The 20,670-nt window shown below is 41.2% G+C and overlaps 1 protein-coding gene across 5 annotated transcripts in view; it reads left to right on the top strand.

Annotated features, from left to right (window-relative positions):
• LOC105483373 (prickle planar cell polarity protein 2) overlaps window positions 1–20,670 on the top strand; it is a 354,334-nt gene that overhangs the window by 234,182 nt on the left and 99,482 nt on the right. For all 5 annotated transcript variants that reach the window (XM_011744213.3, XM_011744205.3, XM_011744225.3 and 2 more), the window contains one exon: window positions 19,572–19,755. In XM_011744213.3, the coding sequence (XP_011742515.2) occupies window positions 19,572–19,755 (184 nt within the window). The remainder of the gene's footprint in view (window positions 1–19,571; window positions 19,756–20,670) is intronic.

Raw genomic sequence — 20,670 nt, 5'->3', positions numbered from 1 at the left:
CAGGCTGTTTGGACTTCACTCTTATAAATGTCCTGACCATATGATTAGTATGTCAAATACCTGGCACCTATATCACCATACTCCAGTCTCCTTTGTCCACTTCAGACCTCACAAATAATCGACACATTTTTTCTGTCCAGCCCCAGTGCATCCTCAGAGTCCTTCTCAACATAGCACTGGAGGCAGCCTATACCCATGAGTTACAGTTGGCCCAGGAGATTTACCCTACATGCGAACTCAACCCTTGGATACCCCCGGAAGTTGGTTCTCTTTTCAGTTTAGTAAGTACGTATTGAACACCTACCAATAGCCTAAGCATGCTGAAATGAAACCCTATTTTCCATTCACTCTGTATTTTATTTGTTCTCATGAATGTGAATGTTCTGCAGGCTTACTGAAAGGTTTAGTTAATTACTTAATGGGTACACTGTACACTATTCACATGATGGAAATACTAAAAGCCCAGACTTCACCACTACGCAGTATATCCGTGTATCAAAACTGCACTTGTACCACCTAAATTTATACAAATTAAAAGGAAAGTTTAATTTTTGGTAAATTAAGGTTTTAATATTCTTTTTTTCTTTCTTTCTCTGTAATATACATCCTGTTGTTCTGAGTAATACCTCAGACTCCTGTCCCTTTTCATTACCAGTGATGTAGGTCTTTCTCCAGGTCTCCTGCTGTGATTCTGTCAGAGGAATACCTCCTTTACAAGGGGCTGTTTTCTGTAGGCATCCTCCGGGCAGTCCAGCCATTGGTTAGGTAGTCAGGGGATATGAAGCACGTGCTCCTGGCTCAGCAACTGCATAGCCCTCAGCTAAAGCTCTCCCCTTCCCCTGACGGCTTATCCATCAAGAGTCAGAACTTCATTTAAATCGCTGCCTGAGTCGATTACTCGCTTTTGAGTTCATCATCTCAGAAGTTGCCAGGAAAGCCTGTCAAGACTAGAAGCTTGCCGCTGACTGGAAAGATGACACCCCCCCACCCTTGTGTCCTGTGCAGGTTGGGCCACTCCGAAGGGCCTGCCTTATTAGAAAGGAGGGTGAAAATGCATAGCAAAGAATTCACGTGCTCCTCTCTCAACAGGAGTGTTGATTCTTGCTAGACTGGCTTCTGAAAGGGGAATAAGTAGAAAGCAGCAGCATCACGGGGCCTGATTGATCGGAAAGCTTGAACCTGCCTTCTTTTCACTGTGTCAGTTTGGCTGCCTAACCAGCTGCCTAAACACTCATGTTGTTTGCCCTTGTAATGCTTAAAAATGGTTTTAAACCCTGCACCACTGAATTGCTAAGATGCAGCATCCTAAATGGTAACTATGATATCATGTGCTATTTTGAATTTTTAAAAGAATGTTACAGAGAGTGAGAAATAGCAGTTGAGCATCTGCGAGATGTAAGGCGCTGACTTTGGCCCTGTGGGTAGTTTAAAATATCACAGCCGGTCTTTTGCACTTAACCAGTTTTCCAAACAGGTGTTTTTAGCTTAGGATCCCTGGACAGCAAAGGACCAGACAGAATTGATGAACTCTGAAATTTAACGCAAAATTTTCTGTGAATGTGTATATGTCCATTTTTTAAGGGAGAGGATCCCAGCTTTCATCAGATTCTTAAGGGCATCAAGTCACCCAAAAGGTTAAGAACTGCTAAGTTGGGTGGTAGGTTGTTGTAAACTCATCCAGAGAATTCTCTACAGGTTAATGTGAGACTGGAAAAAAGAAATGTTCTTCTGCCCCAGAGAAATGCAACATTTTTCTACATGATTACCCAGGAGCTAATGTTAAACCCTGTGGAGCTAGAAGGAGAGAGTTACCTGATTTTCTTCCATTTTATAGATGAGTAATTTGAGGGTCGTGGTCTCAGATGCCAAAGCCACAGGAGTTCTTGTTGCTTCTCTCTCTCACTTTTTATTGTTCACTCAACAGTTTAACAACTTTTTGAACATTTGCTGTGTACTAGGCCAGAGTTTTTCAGTATTTCTGTACTTGAGGCATTCTTTCAAATACTTGACATTTTGCAGTACAGTAACAGAATTAAATTACTACACTATGGTTATGGTACATTCTCAGCAATAATACATTTTTCTCTACCTCATCTTAAGCTTTTGCAAACTTTCATTTAATTGAGGACAAAGGCAGTCTTTCTTTAATGTGATCTTGGCCAAACACTACTCATCGTGTAGTTGAATCACACTCTACATTTTTGACATCATTGTAGCAATATACATTTTCAGTTACTGTAAAAAAATAAATATGAAAAATAAAATTTACACTTTGGTTATATCTTGTTTGTAGCCCACTGGTTGCAGCTAGATTTCGGACTAAGTATTAGAGAGTCAAAATTTCAAAGAGCTACTTATTGAATTCTTATTATTGTTATTCTAGATATAGGATTTTTACAATTTACATTACAATGGGAAAAGGTATTATAGACACACCAATAAAAAAATGGCTTCTGATGTTAAGGAAAAAAAAATTTAAAGGATACTAAAATGGGGAGAGTATATGAGAAAGGGAGGTCAGCTGTTTTTTATATGATCCTTGGTGGAGACGTCTTTGGTTGATGATGGGAACAGTGAAAAGCAGGCCAGCTCCTGAAGTACTGAGGGAAGGGTCTTTTGGGCTGAGGAGCAGCTACTGCAAAGATCCTAAGAGAGGGACAACCTTGGCAAATTCAAAGGACAAATAAAGGCTGCTGAGGCTGGAGCAAGATGGGGAATAGAGTAGAACAAAATAACTTTGGAGAGAGAGGAACAGACCAGGTTATATAAGGTCTTGTAGGCTATGGTTAAAGAGTTTGTGCTTCATTCTCATTGTTGTGAGAAGTTAATGGCACATTTTAAGCAGGAGAGCTGAGTGTTATCATCATTGTTTAAAAAGCAAACAGTGGTGGAAATTAGATTCTAGAAGGGCAGGCATGGAGGCAGGAAATTAAGAAGTAAGCTATTGTAGTAGCTCAAGCAGGAGGTAATGGTGAATTGGACTAGGATAGTAAAGACAGAGTTGGTAAAAAGAGATAATGAATAAATGACTAAGACTCATCCCGTGCACCAAGGAAGTCCACGGTCCCGGCTCCTTGTTGTTCGTTTCATCAACTATGCTCAAAGTGTGTGGGCGTTGCTACATCTAACAGGCTTGGGATACAGTGTGGGGGCTGGGATGGAGGAGGAATACATCCTTCAACCAGCACCTTGTCAAATCGGAGTATAACAAATTTTTTAATATTTTCAAAACCTTACTCCTGTAGACCATGTGAATCCAATTCATCAAGGGCTTCTTTCCAAAAAATCATGAAACCAGGAAATGTTGTTTTCTTTCTGTGTACCTCCCTCCTTCGTTTCACTGCTGCAAGAATGAGGAAGCAAGTTGTAACTCAGAACAAAACCACAAAAACCTTTCCATAGATCCAGCTCGAATCAGGGAAATCAGCATCTCACTTTTGCTGCCTGTCCCTCCTGTAGAAAACCCTGAGAATTTTGTTTGATTGGTTTCTTTCTTTGGACTTGACTAAAGCCAGGTCTCTCCTGAAAATAATGTCTTTCCCTGTTGTGTCTAACTCAATCTGAATTGAGGGGCTTTACATCCAGCATTGGTGTCTGGTAAACCTCCAGTCGCTCGATTCTCTTGTTTCGCAAGTCCACTGGGGTCGTCCGGAGCCTCTGGCCTCGTTTGCTGAGCAACATGGATTTCTGGGAAGTTTTTGCCTCCAGCCCTTCAGCACAGATATTAAAGGGCCCCTGTCAAGTTTCGAAGGGTGTGACCATTGCCAGAATCCCCACAAGCCAAGCCCCTGAGGGATTCCACTGCCAGCTGGCTCACGTCCATACCAGAGATGGCTGAATTTCTGTGGTTCTCTGTGCATGGAGCTGGCCCAGTTCCCCTGGATGAAAGGCGGCCTAATATAAACTGAAAATGTTATTAATAAGCAGCCACTTAAGAATTTCCTATGACTTGCCAGTGATTCGGGGGCCTCTATGTGAACACGGAAAAAAGCACAACTTGTTTTACATGGATTAAGGGACCAGGGCAGCCAATCCGGAGGGGCTGCCAAAAGGTATTCAGGTGTTTGGTGAAGGGCTTTGGGTAAGTTCCACAAACTCTTTGAGGCTTGGTTGTCCTGTCTGTAAAATGAGAAGGATAACCATAATTTTCTTCTCATAGTGTGGTTTGAGGATTAACTAAGAAAAGCATGGAAACTGTTTGACACAGAGCTTGGCACATACTCAGAAAATGTTTTCTGAAAAAAAGTGGAGAAATCACACCCCAAAAATGAAGCCAAACTGACCTTATGCCCCTGAGCTCAGGGGAAAATGAGTAAACTTAAAGTTCCAGATACCTCTAGCGTTCAGTAGTAACCATAGTACTTGGCTTCTCTGAACTTCACTTTCTTCATCTATAAAGAACCCCTGCTCTTCTGACTAACTTTGTAGAGATTATTGGCGATTCAAAAGTTACATGAAATGAAAGGGCTTGGTAACTCTATAGTCCTTGATTCATCCAACAGGTCATTAATTTACTGTCTAACCTGTCTGCCTTATTGCATCTTGGTATGAAAAGAAAGTCATGGCCGGGTGTGCTGGCTCATGCCTTTAATCCCAACACTTTGGGAGGCCAAGGTGGGTGGATTACCTGAGGTCAGGAGTTCGAGACCAGCCGGGCCAACATGGTGAAACCACGTCTCTACAAAATACAGAAAATTAGCTGCGCATGGTGGGGCATGCCTGTAATCTCAGCTAGTTGGTGGAAGGCTGAGGCAGGAGAATTGCTTGAACCCGGGAGGCGGAGGTTGCAGTGAGCCAAGATTGCATCATTGCACTCCAGCCTGGGCAACAAAAGAAAAACTCCATCTCAAATAAAAACAAATAACAACAACAACAAAATAGTCATTAGTATGACCTTGAAGAATTAAAAACTTGGTCAAGGATACATAATCCTTTGATAGGGATAACAATAAAATTACCTTGCTCAGTTCAGCACACCTTTAAGTTTACATTAAGGATTTGGTAAGACTTATCAAAATGAATTGTTCACCACCCATCTGTTTTCCATTGATCTCTTTCCATCCTAACTGGAATAGATTAGTAGGGTCTAGATTGACTTCTAGAGAACAAGAACCCTAACTACTTTTGTTTGTTTGTTTGTTTGACTTTGTATCTGTAGACATAGGGTAGGATCTAGCACACGGGCACATTGTCAAGTTTCATTATACCATGAATGTTGTATATATTAAGTTGTTAAATCCTAATGGCAACTCACCGAAGTTAGGATTTGAACCCAAGTTATTGTAACCACAGAATCTAAGATCCTAACCCACTGCGGTATACTGCCTTTAAGTCCTTATGGAATATTTTATGCCTCAGATCTTGTCTATATAAGTTTAGCCAACTTCATCCACAAAGAAGGTAGAGACTAAACAAGTACTTCAGCAGGTGGCATGGAAGAGAAAAGCAAACAAAGAGGTGTTTTGTGGAGTCTTCTGATCCTTGCCTTAAAGTTTGGAGGTGAGGTGTGTTGGAATTCAGTTTTCATTCATTTCCTCAGAAACTGTTCCCCCAAAGGATTTATCTGGAAAGGAAGGGGTCTTAGAACTTGCTCTGATAAATGTCCAATGAAGCAAAAATGTGCATGCCATAAAATCACAGGTGGCATGTAGACAAAGTGAAGTGGAGAAATATATCTAGAAGGAGTCACCAACTCTATCTGCCTTGGTTTATTCTTTGCAGAGCAGCAGGTCTGACAGCCAGCTGAGGAAATCAGAGCTTTTCTAGATACCCCACAGCCTTGCACAGGGATACAGTGATGTGGGGATGGAGGTAGTAGTGTTGCCATGGAGACACCATCAGTGGCCAAGCTCTTCTCCTTTGAGGGCTCACTCCATCTACTCATCACGAAGTTGAATTAGCTCTCTCTGTGCTTGGTAGGCGATTCCTCACTGGCTTGTGAATGCTTTTAAAATAAAGCTAAAACTCCCTCCCAGCTACCACCTTGTTACAGTCCTAGACTCCTGTCAGCATCTCAGTGACACCATGTTCTGTCCCCTTCCCATGACTTTATTCGCCTGTTAGGAATACTCTTTCATTATCTTTTTGCCTAGAAACTTCTCCTACTCAGCAATCTTTGGCTCCAGCTTCCTCAAGGAGGCCTTGCCTGATTTGTCGTTAACCTGGAATCTTCTGTAACACAGTGGCTGACACATTAATGATGGCCTAACAACAGAGATGCAATACCAACCACTTTCTTTGTTTTAAAACTTTTTATTTTGTAAAATTGCAAGGTCAGTTAGATCAAAGTTACAAGAATAGTATAACAAACTCCCAAAACACCCTTCTAGATTTTTCTGTTAACATGTTGCCACGTTTGTGCTGCTTGTTCTCTCCCTCTTTTCCTCTCTCCACACACACCGTCATATACACATAATATTTTTGTTGAACCATATGACAATAAATTGCAAACATCATCCCTTATCTGTATATATTTCAGCATCTTTCTCTTCAAAACAAGAACATTCTTTTAAATATCTTTTTCACAAGAACTCTCCACTTTGAAATTTATGGTCTAGATATTTCTGGCTATGTTGTTGTGTCAGATAGAAATTCCTTTTTATTTTTTAACCCCTTGCAACACCTACCACAATGCATGGTACATAGTAAATGTTCAGTGAATTATTGTTTAATAAATGAAGTTGACTGCCACAAGTATTTCAGCATTGCCTCTGTTCTGCCTTTTGGACTCATGGTTCCTGCTGCTGTAGAAACTCTACCTTGTTGCTTGAGCCTACTTGTCTGGCCTGTGGGAGAGGGCAGAGAGCCCCAAGGAGTGGTCTTCAACCAATGGCTGTTGATAACTGGTGGATAAGTAGCCCTACTTCCTTGACTCCCAAGGGGAATGTATCTGAGAAATGTTCTGTACTTCTCCCATAGGTCCTCAGCTGAAATGAGTTCTGGTTGCTCAAAGCTGCTACCTGTTCATTAACTTACCCTCTATTTGCATCCTACCCTTCCCCACTTTCATTCTTCTGTTCCCTGTCAGGCCTTTTTGGGATCATCTCCCGCAAGATTCAGATATCTTCCAAGAGTCTGATTCTGGGGAAACCCAATCTAAGATACTGCCCCTCAATGACTGAGACATCATTCCTGCAAATCACAGTACAGTAAGAGATCTTTAAATTATCTGTTTCCAAGCAAAGTCACCCAGGAGGCTTATTTTTAAAAGGGAAGGCATTTCTGCTGCTCAAAAGTTACAAGATTAATAAATTAGTCTAAAGTAGGACACTGCATGTAATTCTTCATTGAAGCATGAATTGGCATATTAAGAAGAGGAAACAACTGCCCCTGAAAATTACCCTGTACCAACTTCAGTAACCCCTGGGAGAGAGAAGCACTTCTTAGTGCAGATGGCCAGAGCCGCTGGAGCCCAGCCGGAAGGGAAGGAGTTGGATAGGACCAGGCAGCGTGGTCTTGGCACTCAGCACACACCAGCCTCATACCCAGCTGGCCCCGTCACAGTCTCCGCCCTTGAGCTTCTGTGTTTATTAGGAAACCATTTTTCCTTTCTCACAGAGATAGAAATCTTGCTCCCAGACATGGCAAGTGTCAAGGTTCATGCCTGGGTCCCTCATTCAGACAGAGTGTTTGCCAAAAAAGGGGAAAAACAAAGTATTGTGGCTAGGGGGAGGGAGTTAAGGAGCCAGTAAGGCTGCAAATAACAGGATATGCTGACGTCTGGGTATCAAGGCAGAGGGATATAGAAATTCCAAGGAGAAACGGGTTAGGGAGGATGGGAGAACTTTCCTACACCCACTAAAATGGCACCGTCCCCTGAATTTCACATCTGTGCTTGGGCTTTGGGACAGGCAGTTGCCCAGCCAATTTGGTCACTGTCATTAATCCAGACAGTGGTGGGGGAAGAGGGAGGCCACAATATCACCTTCCGAGAATGACTCACGCAGTGCTCTTCCCCACCTCAGGACCTGTGTGCTCACTTCTCTGCCTGGAAAACTCGTACTCTGATTTTTCTCATATCTGCCTCATAGTCAGTCTTCTCATCACAACTCAAATGTCACTTCAGTGGGAGGTCTGTCCTCACCCATGCTTAGTTCCTCTCTTTCTGATTTCCCTATTTCTGTCATAACACTTATCACAATCTGTAAATGCCAGGTTTATCTGTTTGTTTACTTAACTGTTGACTGTCTTTTTCATTTGGTTCAAAGCTCCACGCAGGCAGGCATGTTATCTGTCTTAATGACTGTTATGTGCCCAGCATCTTAGTGCAGTGCCTAACACACAGTAGCTGCTCAGTCAATTTTGGTGGGCGGGTGAGTGCCTAACACACAGTAGCTGCTCAGTCAATTTTGGAAGGCTGAGGCAGGAGGGTTGCTTGAGCCCAGGAGTTCAAGACCAGCCTGGGTAACATGGTGAAATCTTGCAGGTGGGCAGTTGGTTGGTTGGTAGGTTGCTTGGCTGGATGGATAGATATGGATGGATGGATGGATATGAATGGATGGATAGATGGGTGGATGGATGGATAGATGTGGATGTATTTATAGATATGAATGGATGGCTAGATGGATGGATAGATATAGATGTATGTATGGATATGAATGGATGGATACATGGGTAGATGGATGGATGGGTAGATATGGATGTATGTATGGATATGAATGGATGGATAGATGGGTGGATGGATGAATGCATATGAATGTATTTACAGATATGAATGGATGGATAGATGGGTAGATGGATAGATATGGATGTATTTATGGATATGAATGAGTGGATAGATGGGTGGATGGATAGATAGATATGGATGTATGTATGGGTATAAATGAATGGATAGATGGGTAGATGGATGGATAGATATAGATGTATTTATGGGAAGTATGTATGGATATGAATGCATGGATAGATGGGTAGATATGTGGATAGATATGTATGGATGGATGGATATGAATGAATAGATAGATGGGTGGATGGATGGATAGATACGGATGTATTTATGGATATTAATGAATGGATAGATGGGTGGATGGATAGATAGATATGGATGTATGAATGGATATGAATGGATGGATAGATATGTATGTATTTATGGATATGAATGAATGGATAGATGGGTGGATGGATGGATAGATATGGATGTGTATTACAGATATGAATGGAAGGATAGATGGGTGGATGGATGGACAGGTAGATGGATGGATATGGGTGGAATAAAAGAAGGAATATTTTGACATTGTACCTAAAACAAGGTAGGAGAAAACACTGGTTTCAGATGATATAGTTCCTTAACTTCAGTCAAGTTACTTGTGAGTTTATCACCTAAATTTTTATATCTGTGAAATGGATAAAAATGCCAACTTTATAGGACTGCTGAGAGAGAAATGAGATAAATTAAGTGAAAATTATTGAATATTATAAACCTTCATAAGTCCGAGCAATTATGTTAACAGTAGAACATAGCTGCTGTGTTCACCCCTCACCTGCCATCCTCAGTCAAAGCACAGGTTGGGCTAGAGCAACAGGAGTCAGGGCCTGTAGGTCACACCTGCCATCTGGAGCCCTTGATCTTTTGGAGCAGATTTTTACCTCTTGGAATATTCCCATTTGATTTCAGGCCAGCCTCTACAAATATATTTTCTTCCTTCCTTCGTTTCTGGCATTCTGACTCTCCACTTACCCCTTTTGCAAGGGATGTATAAGTAGGAGCTGAAGCCCTGTGTGGGGGTCACATAATCCATACAGTTTTTGAGGAGGGTCGCCTTTTTCTTTGTGATAGCTCGGTTTTAACAACTCTGACCTGTTCAAGGCAGGATTATCTCAGCAATGTCTTAGGGCAGGCACACCTTGCTTCCAGTTCTTACAGACTCGGGGAAACACTACAGGGGAATGCCTTTCTTGCTGACAACAGCCACTGTCCTTTCATTTGCTTACCTTTTCTAGGCAGCCTGCAGTCTAGAAAAAACTCTTTACCCAAACACCTAATTGCCTCCTAAAACCTGAGGGAGGTGTTACTAAAGGGCAGTGCACTTGAAAAGAATGTTTGGTTCATTTTAGGCTGGTGTCATACGTGCATGTGAAGAGTTGATGCTTTCGTTGGAAACTCGGAAAATGGGCTACAGAGCAGATGGAGTAAGTCGGGCCGCTGCCCAGCTCCTCCTGCGTCAGCATTTCCCAGAGATCTATTATATGGTTTGAAGTGATGTATGTTATCACAGCATTGGAGGTTATATGACTAGTGTACAAAGATACAATTCAAAGCAAGTCTTAGTGGTTTTAAATTATCCATGCCCCATCTTTCTCCACTTGCACAGAAAATTGCAAGTTGATAGCTAGTGAAATCTGGTTGCCAGATTTTTTTTTTTTTTTTGAATCGAAGGGACCTAACTTTTAGCTCTGTGATACCCGTAAGTATATGTTATATGTAATTCCCACGTTGGAGGTATCTTTTACATTACATAAGTGGATTCTTGATCCTGCTACAGGGCACCAGTTCAGAACAGACCCACTTATCTGGATTGAATAATGCACATCTATTTGCCGAGAGTGTTATGTGTGCATGTGTGGGTGGCTCTGGCTCATGTCTTGTCATAACCGGCCAGTCTTATCCCCTGGCTCTGGCTGATGGGGAACACATAGAATGAAGTCTGGTCTCCAGTTTCTTAACACTAAGGGAAAAGAGGACCAACAGCTGTTTCTGTTTAATGGCGATTATCATTGGGATTGTGAGTGTTCTGAAAATTTTTTACTCTTACTGCTTATCTGTAGTTTCTGATTTTTTCTACATTAGTTGTATATTGCTTTTTAAGGATAAGGAAGTAATAACTTTATAATAAGTATAATAAGGAAGAAAATGCTTTTCTCTTTTTTTTTTCTTATTAAGAATAAAAAGAGAGCTGGGCACGGTGACTCATGCCTGTAATCCCAGCACTTTGGAAGGCTGAGGCAGGGGGATTGCTTGAGTCCAGGAGTTTGAGACCAGCCTGGGTAACATAGTGAAACCTCGTATCTACAACAAATACAAAAATTAGCTGGGCATTGTGGCATGTGCCTTTAGCTTCTCAGGAGGCTGAGATGGGAGGATTGCTTGAGCCCAGGAGGTCGAGGCTGCAGTGAGCCATAATTGCACCACTGCACTCTAGCCTGGGTGACAGAGAGAGACCTTGTCTCAAAAAAAAAAAAATGTTCTTTTGCCTTTAGTGAGCTAAAGGCATGGAAGAATTTAAATACCTAGGATACATCTGTCATTTAGCAAAAAGCAATGGAGAGCTTTGGGTTATTTTAGCCCTTTTCTTTGTTTTTGTTTTTGTTTGTTTTTATTTTCAAAGTGAAAGCAAGTTTATTTAGAAAGTAAAGGAATGAAAGAATGGCTGCTCCATAGACAGAACAGCCTAGCCCTTTGTTTTTAACAAAAGTGTGTTTTCCCACCTCTGGCCTTGCCTGCCTTGGGCGAAGCCATGTTGAATCCCATGTTGTTTATTCCTTGTCAGTCACTTGGTTTGTACGGGGACTGAACCACTCTTTAAGCTGTCTGCCCCTTGTCCCTGTGCATGAAAGTGGCCTGAACCTGATCTAGCCATGGACTTGGGACAGAGGAGTCCACACCACGAGGGAGGTGGAAGTCAAGACAGATGGCAGGGCTGGCAACAAGAGACACTATTCTCATGTCTGATGTAGTCTTGCCTTTCACCAGTGCCTTTCACATCCTACTGGGTACCCAGCTGAGTGGCGGGAGGGCCTAGTGATGCAAGAGGTTAAGACATGGTAGCAAGGAAGGGCTGGCATAGATTCTTTGGGACCGTTTGAAAATGTACATTGCCCAGAGTTTCTGAGACCATCGAGTATATTGGTAAAACCCACACCTAGTTTTAAACCATGCCCCGAGGCGCTCCTTTCTAACTAGGAGGCTACTACAAAAGAGTGGCCTTGAGCTGTGCTTGGAGGACCAGCTGCATCACATTCACCAGGCACACTGGTGAAAATGCACATTCCTGAGCCTGCCTCAGACCTATCCAATTAGAGTCACTGGGACATCCTACTATTCCCCATGCATCTCCCTGTAATGTCTTGGCAACCAGATATACAGTTTCTCACGACTAGAATTATTATTTATATAAGAGTTTCATGATTAGGAATTATTTATTTCTTAAAAGCCATTAACAGCCTCTATATTTTTTCTTCTTTCCATCTAGCAAATTATCAAGCACCTACTTCATATTTTGGTACATGCTAGAAATGACTTCATGGAGTCTAGGAACTTTGGTGGTGTTTAGCCTTGTGGCTTTGGAACCTTGTGGACTTCAAGGCCATGAATGTGCCTGGAGTTTGGGGAGAGGTTGAGCTTTGGAGAAGTTGGGCTCATAGTTGTCTTCTCCACATCAACTTGGGCAGCCCTGTTTTCTATTTTGAGTTGCCACATATGAGTTCTTTTACAAAATATATTTTCCTCTCATTAAAATAGGTGGGGGGGGGGGGCACTGGGCACAGTGGCTCATGCCTGTAATCCCAGCACTTTGGGAGGCTGAGACGGGCGGATCACAAGGTCAGGAGATTGAGACCATCCTGGCTAACACGGTGAAACCCTGTCTCTACTAAAAATACAAAAAATTAGCCGAGTGTGGTGGTGGGCACCTGTAGTCCCAGCTACTCGGGAGGCTGAGGCAGGAGAATGGCATGAACCTGGGAGGCGGAGCTTGCAGTGAGCCAAAATGGCATCACTGCACTCCAGCCTGGGGGACAGAACGAGACTCCGTCTCAAAAAAAAAAAAAAAAAGGCGGGGGAGGGGGAGTAAAAGAGACAGGGAAGGAAAGTAAAAAACAGGCTTAATGATGTTTGCAATCCCATTAGAATCTCAATTTCTACAATTTGCTACTTGAAGTTGTCAAAAATCATGTTCTAAAGGAAAATCCCTTTTTTGCCTTCATCCTATCACTTCTCACATAAAACAAGACCTTGTGGTTCAGGGTTCGTTGTTGTAAATAACCTGTCAAAATCTCAAGGATAAGTATTCCCCCTACAAACCCTGCCCCCAATCTACTCATGATGAATCCTTTCATGTAATGGCAGGCAAGTTAATTGGTATAGATTGTTAGTCATTTTCCAAATGATAATGGTCACTGGTGCAGATAACCAAGCTACTTGGAGATAGTTAAAGAGAGATCCTCCACCTGGCAATACTGTGTATGCCTTCGAAGGGCCGATTATGGTTTCTGAGATATGGAAGCCATGATTTAATGCTGCAACTTGGAGGTGGAGGATTTGCAGAGGTTGTTTTGGGGTAGAGGAGAATGCAGAATCTCCCCTCTCTGAATCATGGCTTATTCCTTGGAAACCTGTCATTCACAAACCCAATTATGTGCAGGTAGAATGTCAACTCTGACAGAATGAAACCAATGCACCCTTTGTGTGTGTGTGTGTGTGTGTGTGTATGTGTGTGTGTGTGTGTGTGTTTAATGAAATCCTGCTTTACTAGCAGGTTCTATTTTCATAAATGTCTATTTTAAAAAAAGCCAAATCATATATTTCCCCACACACTTCTGAATATGTTTCATTCAGGTGAGAAGCCTTAATCAGTGTGTTGAAAGAGAGCTGTTGGGTGTTGCTGTGTGCATTTTGCCAAAGTGGGAGAGATGCAGGAATGAAGAGAAATCCTCTTAGCATTACCTCTGACCCTCTGCCCGCTTCTGAGAGTCTGGGCCTTGGGTTCCCAGTTTATAGATGGAGGTTATTAAATTAGCCATTATCAAAGGCTGTCATGGAATCACTCAAAGGTTGAAAATTCTTTACAAAGAAAAATGTCGTGCCACGGGAGTGCCAGTTAATTATAAATGAGAAGTGGAAGGCAGGCAGCTAGCATGGAAAACAGATAAGGTCCTTGTGGCTTTGAGTTACTATTTAGGGTTTTGGGTTTTTTTTCCTTTTCTTCCCCTCTCCTTGGTTTTGCTTTTGTGTGGGTGTGAGGTTTTGTTGTTGTTGTTGTTCAGAAGTAAAAGGGTATTCTGTGGTTGGAATCAGATTTTCTGTAAGTAACTTTTTGGTTCAGTGGTCAGATAGAGCCTACTTGGAGTCCCTGTTCTGCTCACTATTTAGGGTTAATTAACTACTCTGAATAGTTCAGTTGCTTAACTGCTTACAAGCCACTTAACCACTCTGGGTCTTTGTTTTCTTCTGTGGGAAGTGGAGATAATATTTCCTTTCCTGGAGGACTGATGGAGATAATATTTCCTTTCTTGGAGGACTGATGGAAGAATCTGGGGTCATGTATATAAGGTATAAAGCAACTCAAATGCTGGGCATACAGCTCGGTATGTGCCCCCTCCCCATCCTGACCACCTGTATCCTGCTTCTTTCTGGTTTTCAGTAGCACTTGCTGCCTTTAATATACTTTGTGATTGAATGACTTGTTGTGTGTATGGTATGTTTCTCCCCTCTGAGAACGCAGGCCAAGAGGTCAGGGATCTTTGTCTTGGTTAGGTATCCAAGTACCTAGAGCAGGCCTTGGTACATGGTAAGTGCTTGTTAGTTATTTGGGGCTTGTTGTTGTTGTCGTTGTTGTTTTGTTTTTGTTTTGGGGGGTGTGTGTGTGTGTGTGTGTGTGTATGTGTGTGTTGAGACAGCTTCTCACTCTGTCACCCAGGCTGGAGTGCAGTGGTGCGATCTGGGCTCACTGCAACCTTCACCTCCTGGGTTCAAGTGATTCTTGTGCCTCCACCTCCCGAGTAGCTGGGACTATGGGTGCCCGCCACCATGCCCAGCTGATTTTTTTTTTTTTTTGTATTTTTAGTGGAGACGTGGTTTCACCATTTGGCCAGGCTGGTCTCGAACTTCTAGCCTCAAGTTATCCATCCACCTCGAGTTATTTGTTGAATGACCACATAGGGCCTCAGCCCTCCCCATCTTCTCTTTTCTGTTTATCCTTCTACTTGTTGATGCTTATTCTGGATCTGATTCTGCACTCCTCGTCTGTTTTCTTCTTGTCTTTATTCCTTCTCCTGGAGCCTCAGTTCGTTAAATCATGTCCATCCGGCATTAGTGTGCTCTTCCCTGCATAATCAGTACCTGAATACATGAATTTCATTGGTGGATATTTTGGGACTGAATTTGGTAAAAGTTTTCTACATTTCAGTGTTCAAGTATGACTTTCTAGTAAAAAGCATTAGTCACCAAACAGCTTACTCAGTTTACTTAAACACACTGAAACTTGTTTTTCCTTAAGTCATAAACTGGAAAAAAAATTATTGGAGAAATAAACTGACTGCTTCCCAACAGACCTGACCATTGTGCAGTAGCTGATTAATTAAAGAGTTACTGTTCAAATGAGCTCTATTTTTAAAAGCAACAACCAGGGTTTGGATGGAACTTCTTTGAGTTTGGAGATGCAAACCAGATCCAAGGTGTGCATTCTGTCTGTGTATCTTTCTGATCCGATGAAAGCGGGAAATGGGGGAATCTGACAAGCCAAAATCAGTTTGGTTAGACTAAACTGATTTTGTTTCTTCGAGTGCATTTTTATGTCGAAATTCAGGTACAACACATCAATAGAATAAAGATATAAAACAACTAATCATCTTGATAGATACAGAAAATGCGTTTGACAAACTCCAACACCCTTTTGTGGTAAAAACAACAAACTAGCATAGAAGAGAACTTCCTCTACCTGATGAAGAGCATCTACAGATAACTCATGGCTAACATGATACTTAATGCTGAAAGACTGGTGCTTTCCCTTAAGATCAAGAACACAACAAAGATGTCCACTCTTGCTACTTCTGTTGAACATTGTACTGGAGGTTCTAATCAGGGCAATAAGACATGATAAAGAAATAAAAGACATGAGATTGAAAAGGAAAAAGTAAAACTCTCTATTTGCACATGATATAGTCTTATATAGAGAAAATTCTAAAGAACACACACACACACACACACACACACACACACACACACACACACACAGAGGCACACAAGTACCTAAACTAATATAACTAATAAATGATTTTAGCAAGATTGTATGATTTAACATCAGTATAAAAATCATTTATGTTTCTATACAATAACAATCTGAAAATGAAATTGGGAACAATTCTAATTACAATAGCATCAAAAAGAATAAAATACTTAAGAATAAACTTAGAAGAAGTACAAGCCTGTGCCTAAAAACCACAAAATATCATTGAAAGAAATTAGATTGAATTAAATGGAAAAGTAGCCAGTGTTCAACTCTTCAAATTGATAAATTGATCTACAAAGTCAGTGTATGTCTATCAAAACTGTAGCTGGCTTTTTTTCTTTTTGCACAAATTGACAAACTAATCCTAAAATTCATATTTTATGAATGCAAATGCAAGGAACGAAGAAGAGCCAAAACAGTTTTTTAAGAGAAGAACAAAATTGCATGACTCATATATACTTCATGATTTTAAAACTTACTGCAAAACTGCAGTCATCAAGACAGTGTGGTACTGGCACAAAGATGGACATACAGACCACGGGAATAGAGCTGAGCATCCAGAATAAACTCTTAACAGCTATGGTCAGTTGATTTTTTGACAATGGTACCAAGGCAATTCAATGGGGAAAGATTATTCTTTTCAATAAATGGTGCTGAAAGAACTGGATAGCCACATGAGAATGAAGGTGGTCTCCTACTTAGTGCCATATACAAAAATTAACTCAAAATGGATCATAGACGTAAATGTAAGAGCCAAAACCTTACATCTCTTAAATTAAAATGTAAGAATACATCTTTATGACCATGAGTTATGCAATGGCTTCTTAGAAATGATTAAAAACAACAACAAATTAGACTTCATCAAAATTAAAAACTGTTGTGCTCAACAGATGTCATCAAGAAAGTGAAAAGACAGCCCACAAAATGGAAGAAAAAATGTTCCTATCATATATCTGATAAAGGACTTGTATCCAAAACACTTATAACTCAACAATTAGAACACAACCCAATGAAAAAAGATGGACTAAGGATTGGTATAGACATTTCTCTATTCTAAGAAGATATATAATAAGCACATAAAAAGATATTCAACATCATTAGCCATTAGGGAAATGCAAATCAAAACCACAATTAAATACTGCTTTATACCCACTCTAGTAGCTACGATAAAAGACAGTAACAAATGTGACAAGAATGTGGAGAAAATGGAACACTCATTCATCAATGGTGGGAATGTACAAAGGTGCAGATATTTTGGAAAACAATTTGGGAGTTCCTCAAAATGTTAAATCTAAAGTTGCCACATGACCTAGCAATTTCATTTCTAGAGATATATCCAAAAGAATTAAAAACATTGGCCGGGCATGGTGGCTCACACCTGCAATCCCAGCACTTTGGGAGGCCAAGGCAGGTGGATGACGAGGTCAGGAGATTGAGACCATCCTGGCTAACATGGTGAAACCCCGTCTCTACTAAAAATACAAAAAAATTAGCCAAGTGTGGTGGCGGGCGCCTGTAGTCCCAGCTGCTTGGAGGCATGAGAATGGCATGAACCTGGGAGGCGGAGCTTGCAGTGAGCCGAGATCGCGCCACTGCACTCCAGTCTGGGCGACAGAGTGAGACTCCGTCTCAAAAAAAAAAAAAAAAAGAAAAATTAAAAACATACATCCAACTGAGAGCAGTGGCTCATGCCTGTAATCCCAGCACTTTGGGAGGCCGAGGCAGGTGAATCACAAGGTCGGGAGTTCAAGACCAGCCTGGCCAACATGGTGAAACTCCGTCTCTACTAGAAATACAAAAATTAGCCAGGTGTGGTGGCGCATGTCTGTAGTCCCAGCTACTCAGGAGGCTGAGGCAGGAGAATTGTTTGAACCTGGGAGGCCAGAGGTTGCAGTGAGCCGAGAGGGCACCACTGCACTCCAGCCTGGGCGACAGAGCGATACTCTGTCTCAAAAAAAAAGAAAAAAAAATTAGCCAGGCATGGTGGCATGCACCTGTGTGGTCCCAGCTGCTTGGGAGGCTAAGACAGGAGGATCATTTGAGCCCAGGAGGTCAAGGCTGCAGTGAGCCATGATTGCATCACTGCACCCCATCCTGGGAAACAATGAGAACCTGTCTCAAAAAACAAAACAAAACAAATATCCACACAAAAAATTGTACATAAGTAATCAGAGCATCATTATTCATAAAAGCCGTAGGTGAAAATAGTCCAAATGTCCACAACTGATCAGTGAAAATGTGGTATGTATATACAATGGCATATTATTCAGCAATATAAGGGAATGAAGGATTGATACATGCTATAACTTGGATTAACCTTGAAAAATCATTCTGTATGAAAGAAGCCAACTTCAGAAGACCACGTATTGTATGATTGCATTTATATGAAATGTCCAAAATAGGCAAAACCATAGAGACAGAAAATAGATTAGTGGTTGTCAGAGCCTAAGGGGCAGGGGGATATGGGAAGTAACTGCCAGTGCTCCTGGGGTTTCTTTTTGGGGGGGATGAAAATGCTATAAAATTAGATAGTGATGACTCACAATTCTGAATGTATTAAGAGTCCATGAATTGTACACTTTGAAATGGCAAGTTTTATCTTATGTACATTGTATCTTCACAAAGCTGTTATCAAAACATCAGGCACATCTGGGGATTAAAATTCTGGGCTCTTTTATCACCTTTATAAGGTGCTACTGAAACTAATAATTTTAAAAAGAGTGAACATGAAATAACTTATTTCCTTAAAATTTTCCTCCTCTATTCTTTTTTTTTCCTCTTTTTATTTTATTGGTGGAAGCTAGAAATGCTTTTGTGTTGCTGACATCAACATATTTATTGCTTCATCATTTCTGTAGCTATGGATAAGAGAACAGATGGTAACCTTAAAAGAGAAATGTTCAGTTTGGGAGATTTTTATCTTTGGCTGCTACCTTTTGAAATAATTCACATGCATGATCTTCTTGTATATAAAAAAAACCCACCAACATAGGGAAAATTTGGGTTTCTAATTAGAATTCCAAAGCTACAGGGATCTTTAATGGAGGTGAAATTGTCTTTCCTGTGAGATCTTAGGGCCAGACATGTTTCGTGAGAAAGAAATATGTATGTTTGCTCTTCTTCTTAAAGAAAATTTTACCTGCATTTTTTAAACCATTTTCTCCATTTTCCAGGGCTTAGGAACCTTTCATAAAAGCAGTATGTTGTCAGTATTTGTTATCTACAAGTAACATTTCTGGTCAGCATATGTATTATGTATATGTAATTGCTATTACAGTTAAGGAAATTGTGGTCATGGGCCATATCCAGTGGTCTACTTAGTAAAATAAAAACTACATTACCATTCCTCTTGGGGTATTGATTTAGAAGAAAAGGCTGGGGTCCACATGTAAACACCCTTAGCATGCTTACCTGGTGGCCTCTGACCTTTCATGCTATTTTCACATGCGTGTACCACGCCTTCTGCAAAGACAGGCATGTTCTGGAACACTGCTCGTGATGCCTTTGCCTGATGCCCATTGCCAAGGAATGTGTTTATGGTTTGGGATCCAAGGGCTGGTGACTGGTAGGCTCTTGAAAAAAAAAAATGGTTTTTTCTTCTTTCTCACCTGCTCCCTTTACTGCCTGCAGGAAGATCTGCCTGCACTGCAAGTGTCCCCAAGAGGAGCACATGGTGACAGTGATGCCGCTGGAGATGGAGAAGACCATCAGCAAACTCATGTTTGACTTTCAGAGGAACTCGACCTCAGATGATGACTCAGGCTGTGCCTTGGAAGAGTATGCCTGGGTCCCGCCGGGTCTGAAGCCTGAACAGGTACCATTCTGGGTGGGAGCATGCTGGTTTGGGTGTTTCACTTTGTCTTACTGGTACTTCCTCATTCCAGTTCTGTAGGAAAAGTAGACTTTGCTGATTCAGAGAAGCAGTAGGGCTAAATAGGTTGAAGATGCCAGGGACCCCAGTGGAAAATGAGGAAAGGAAATGAAATTGAGCCAGGAGTGATCCATTGCTAATTCATTCCGTATTATCATTATTAACCATTACCAGGATTGTCTAGAAATGTCTCAGAAACATTGGTTTTAAAACATTAAGAGAGTGAAACTTGGTTTTGGGGGTGGAGAAGAAGAGTTCTACATTGGCTGTGAGTCTTTACAGTAAGACTCTTCAAATAAAAGAGTGAGGAAGTGTGAATTTTCCTTACTCTTCCCAGTGATTATGCTGTGTTCAGACATTAAGTTTGTAGTGTTACTTTACAAAGAAAGACACTGACATTTCCTGAAATGTCTTGGCACCACCCAAAGGCTGTAAACATCATTGGCTTGATGAAAAGGTCTTCGTGGCAAATGAAATTAGGCACACAGGTAGGTTTTGTTTAACCAGCAAGGTATTATTTAAAAATTTAAGTAGCTGCTAATACTTTTAAATTAGGAATTTTTCATGTAAAGGTGTACCACATTTTTCTCAGTGACATACAGCCTCTTGTATTTCTTGGTACTTAAAATTTTCTCCTCCACCAGCCCCATGTTGTTTAAGAAGCTCTTTTATAAGCTGGGTATTTTCATGATGTTTCCTGTGAAAATCTGAAGTCCCAGAATCTGAAGTGTTTGACCACTGTTGACTTCCTCTGACACGTAAAATTTCTTTCTCAGGACATCTCTATGTCCGACAAAAACATTTTAAAGTTTAAACAGCCGTTGAAATTTTAACTCGGGAACTTTAGGTGTGATAATG

Source organism: Macaca nemestrina, chromosome 2, assembly GCF_043159975.1.
Source record: "Macaca nemestrina isolate mMacNem1 chromosome 2, mMacNem.hap1, whole genome shotgun sequence".
Lineage (NCBI taxonomy): Eukaryota > Metazoa > Chordata > Mammalia > Primates > Cercopithecidae > Macaca > Macaca nemestrina.
The sequence above is the reverse complement of the archived record's forward strand: the minus strand, read 5'-3'. Positions and strand labels throughout refer to the sequence as shown.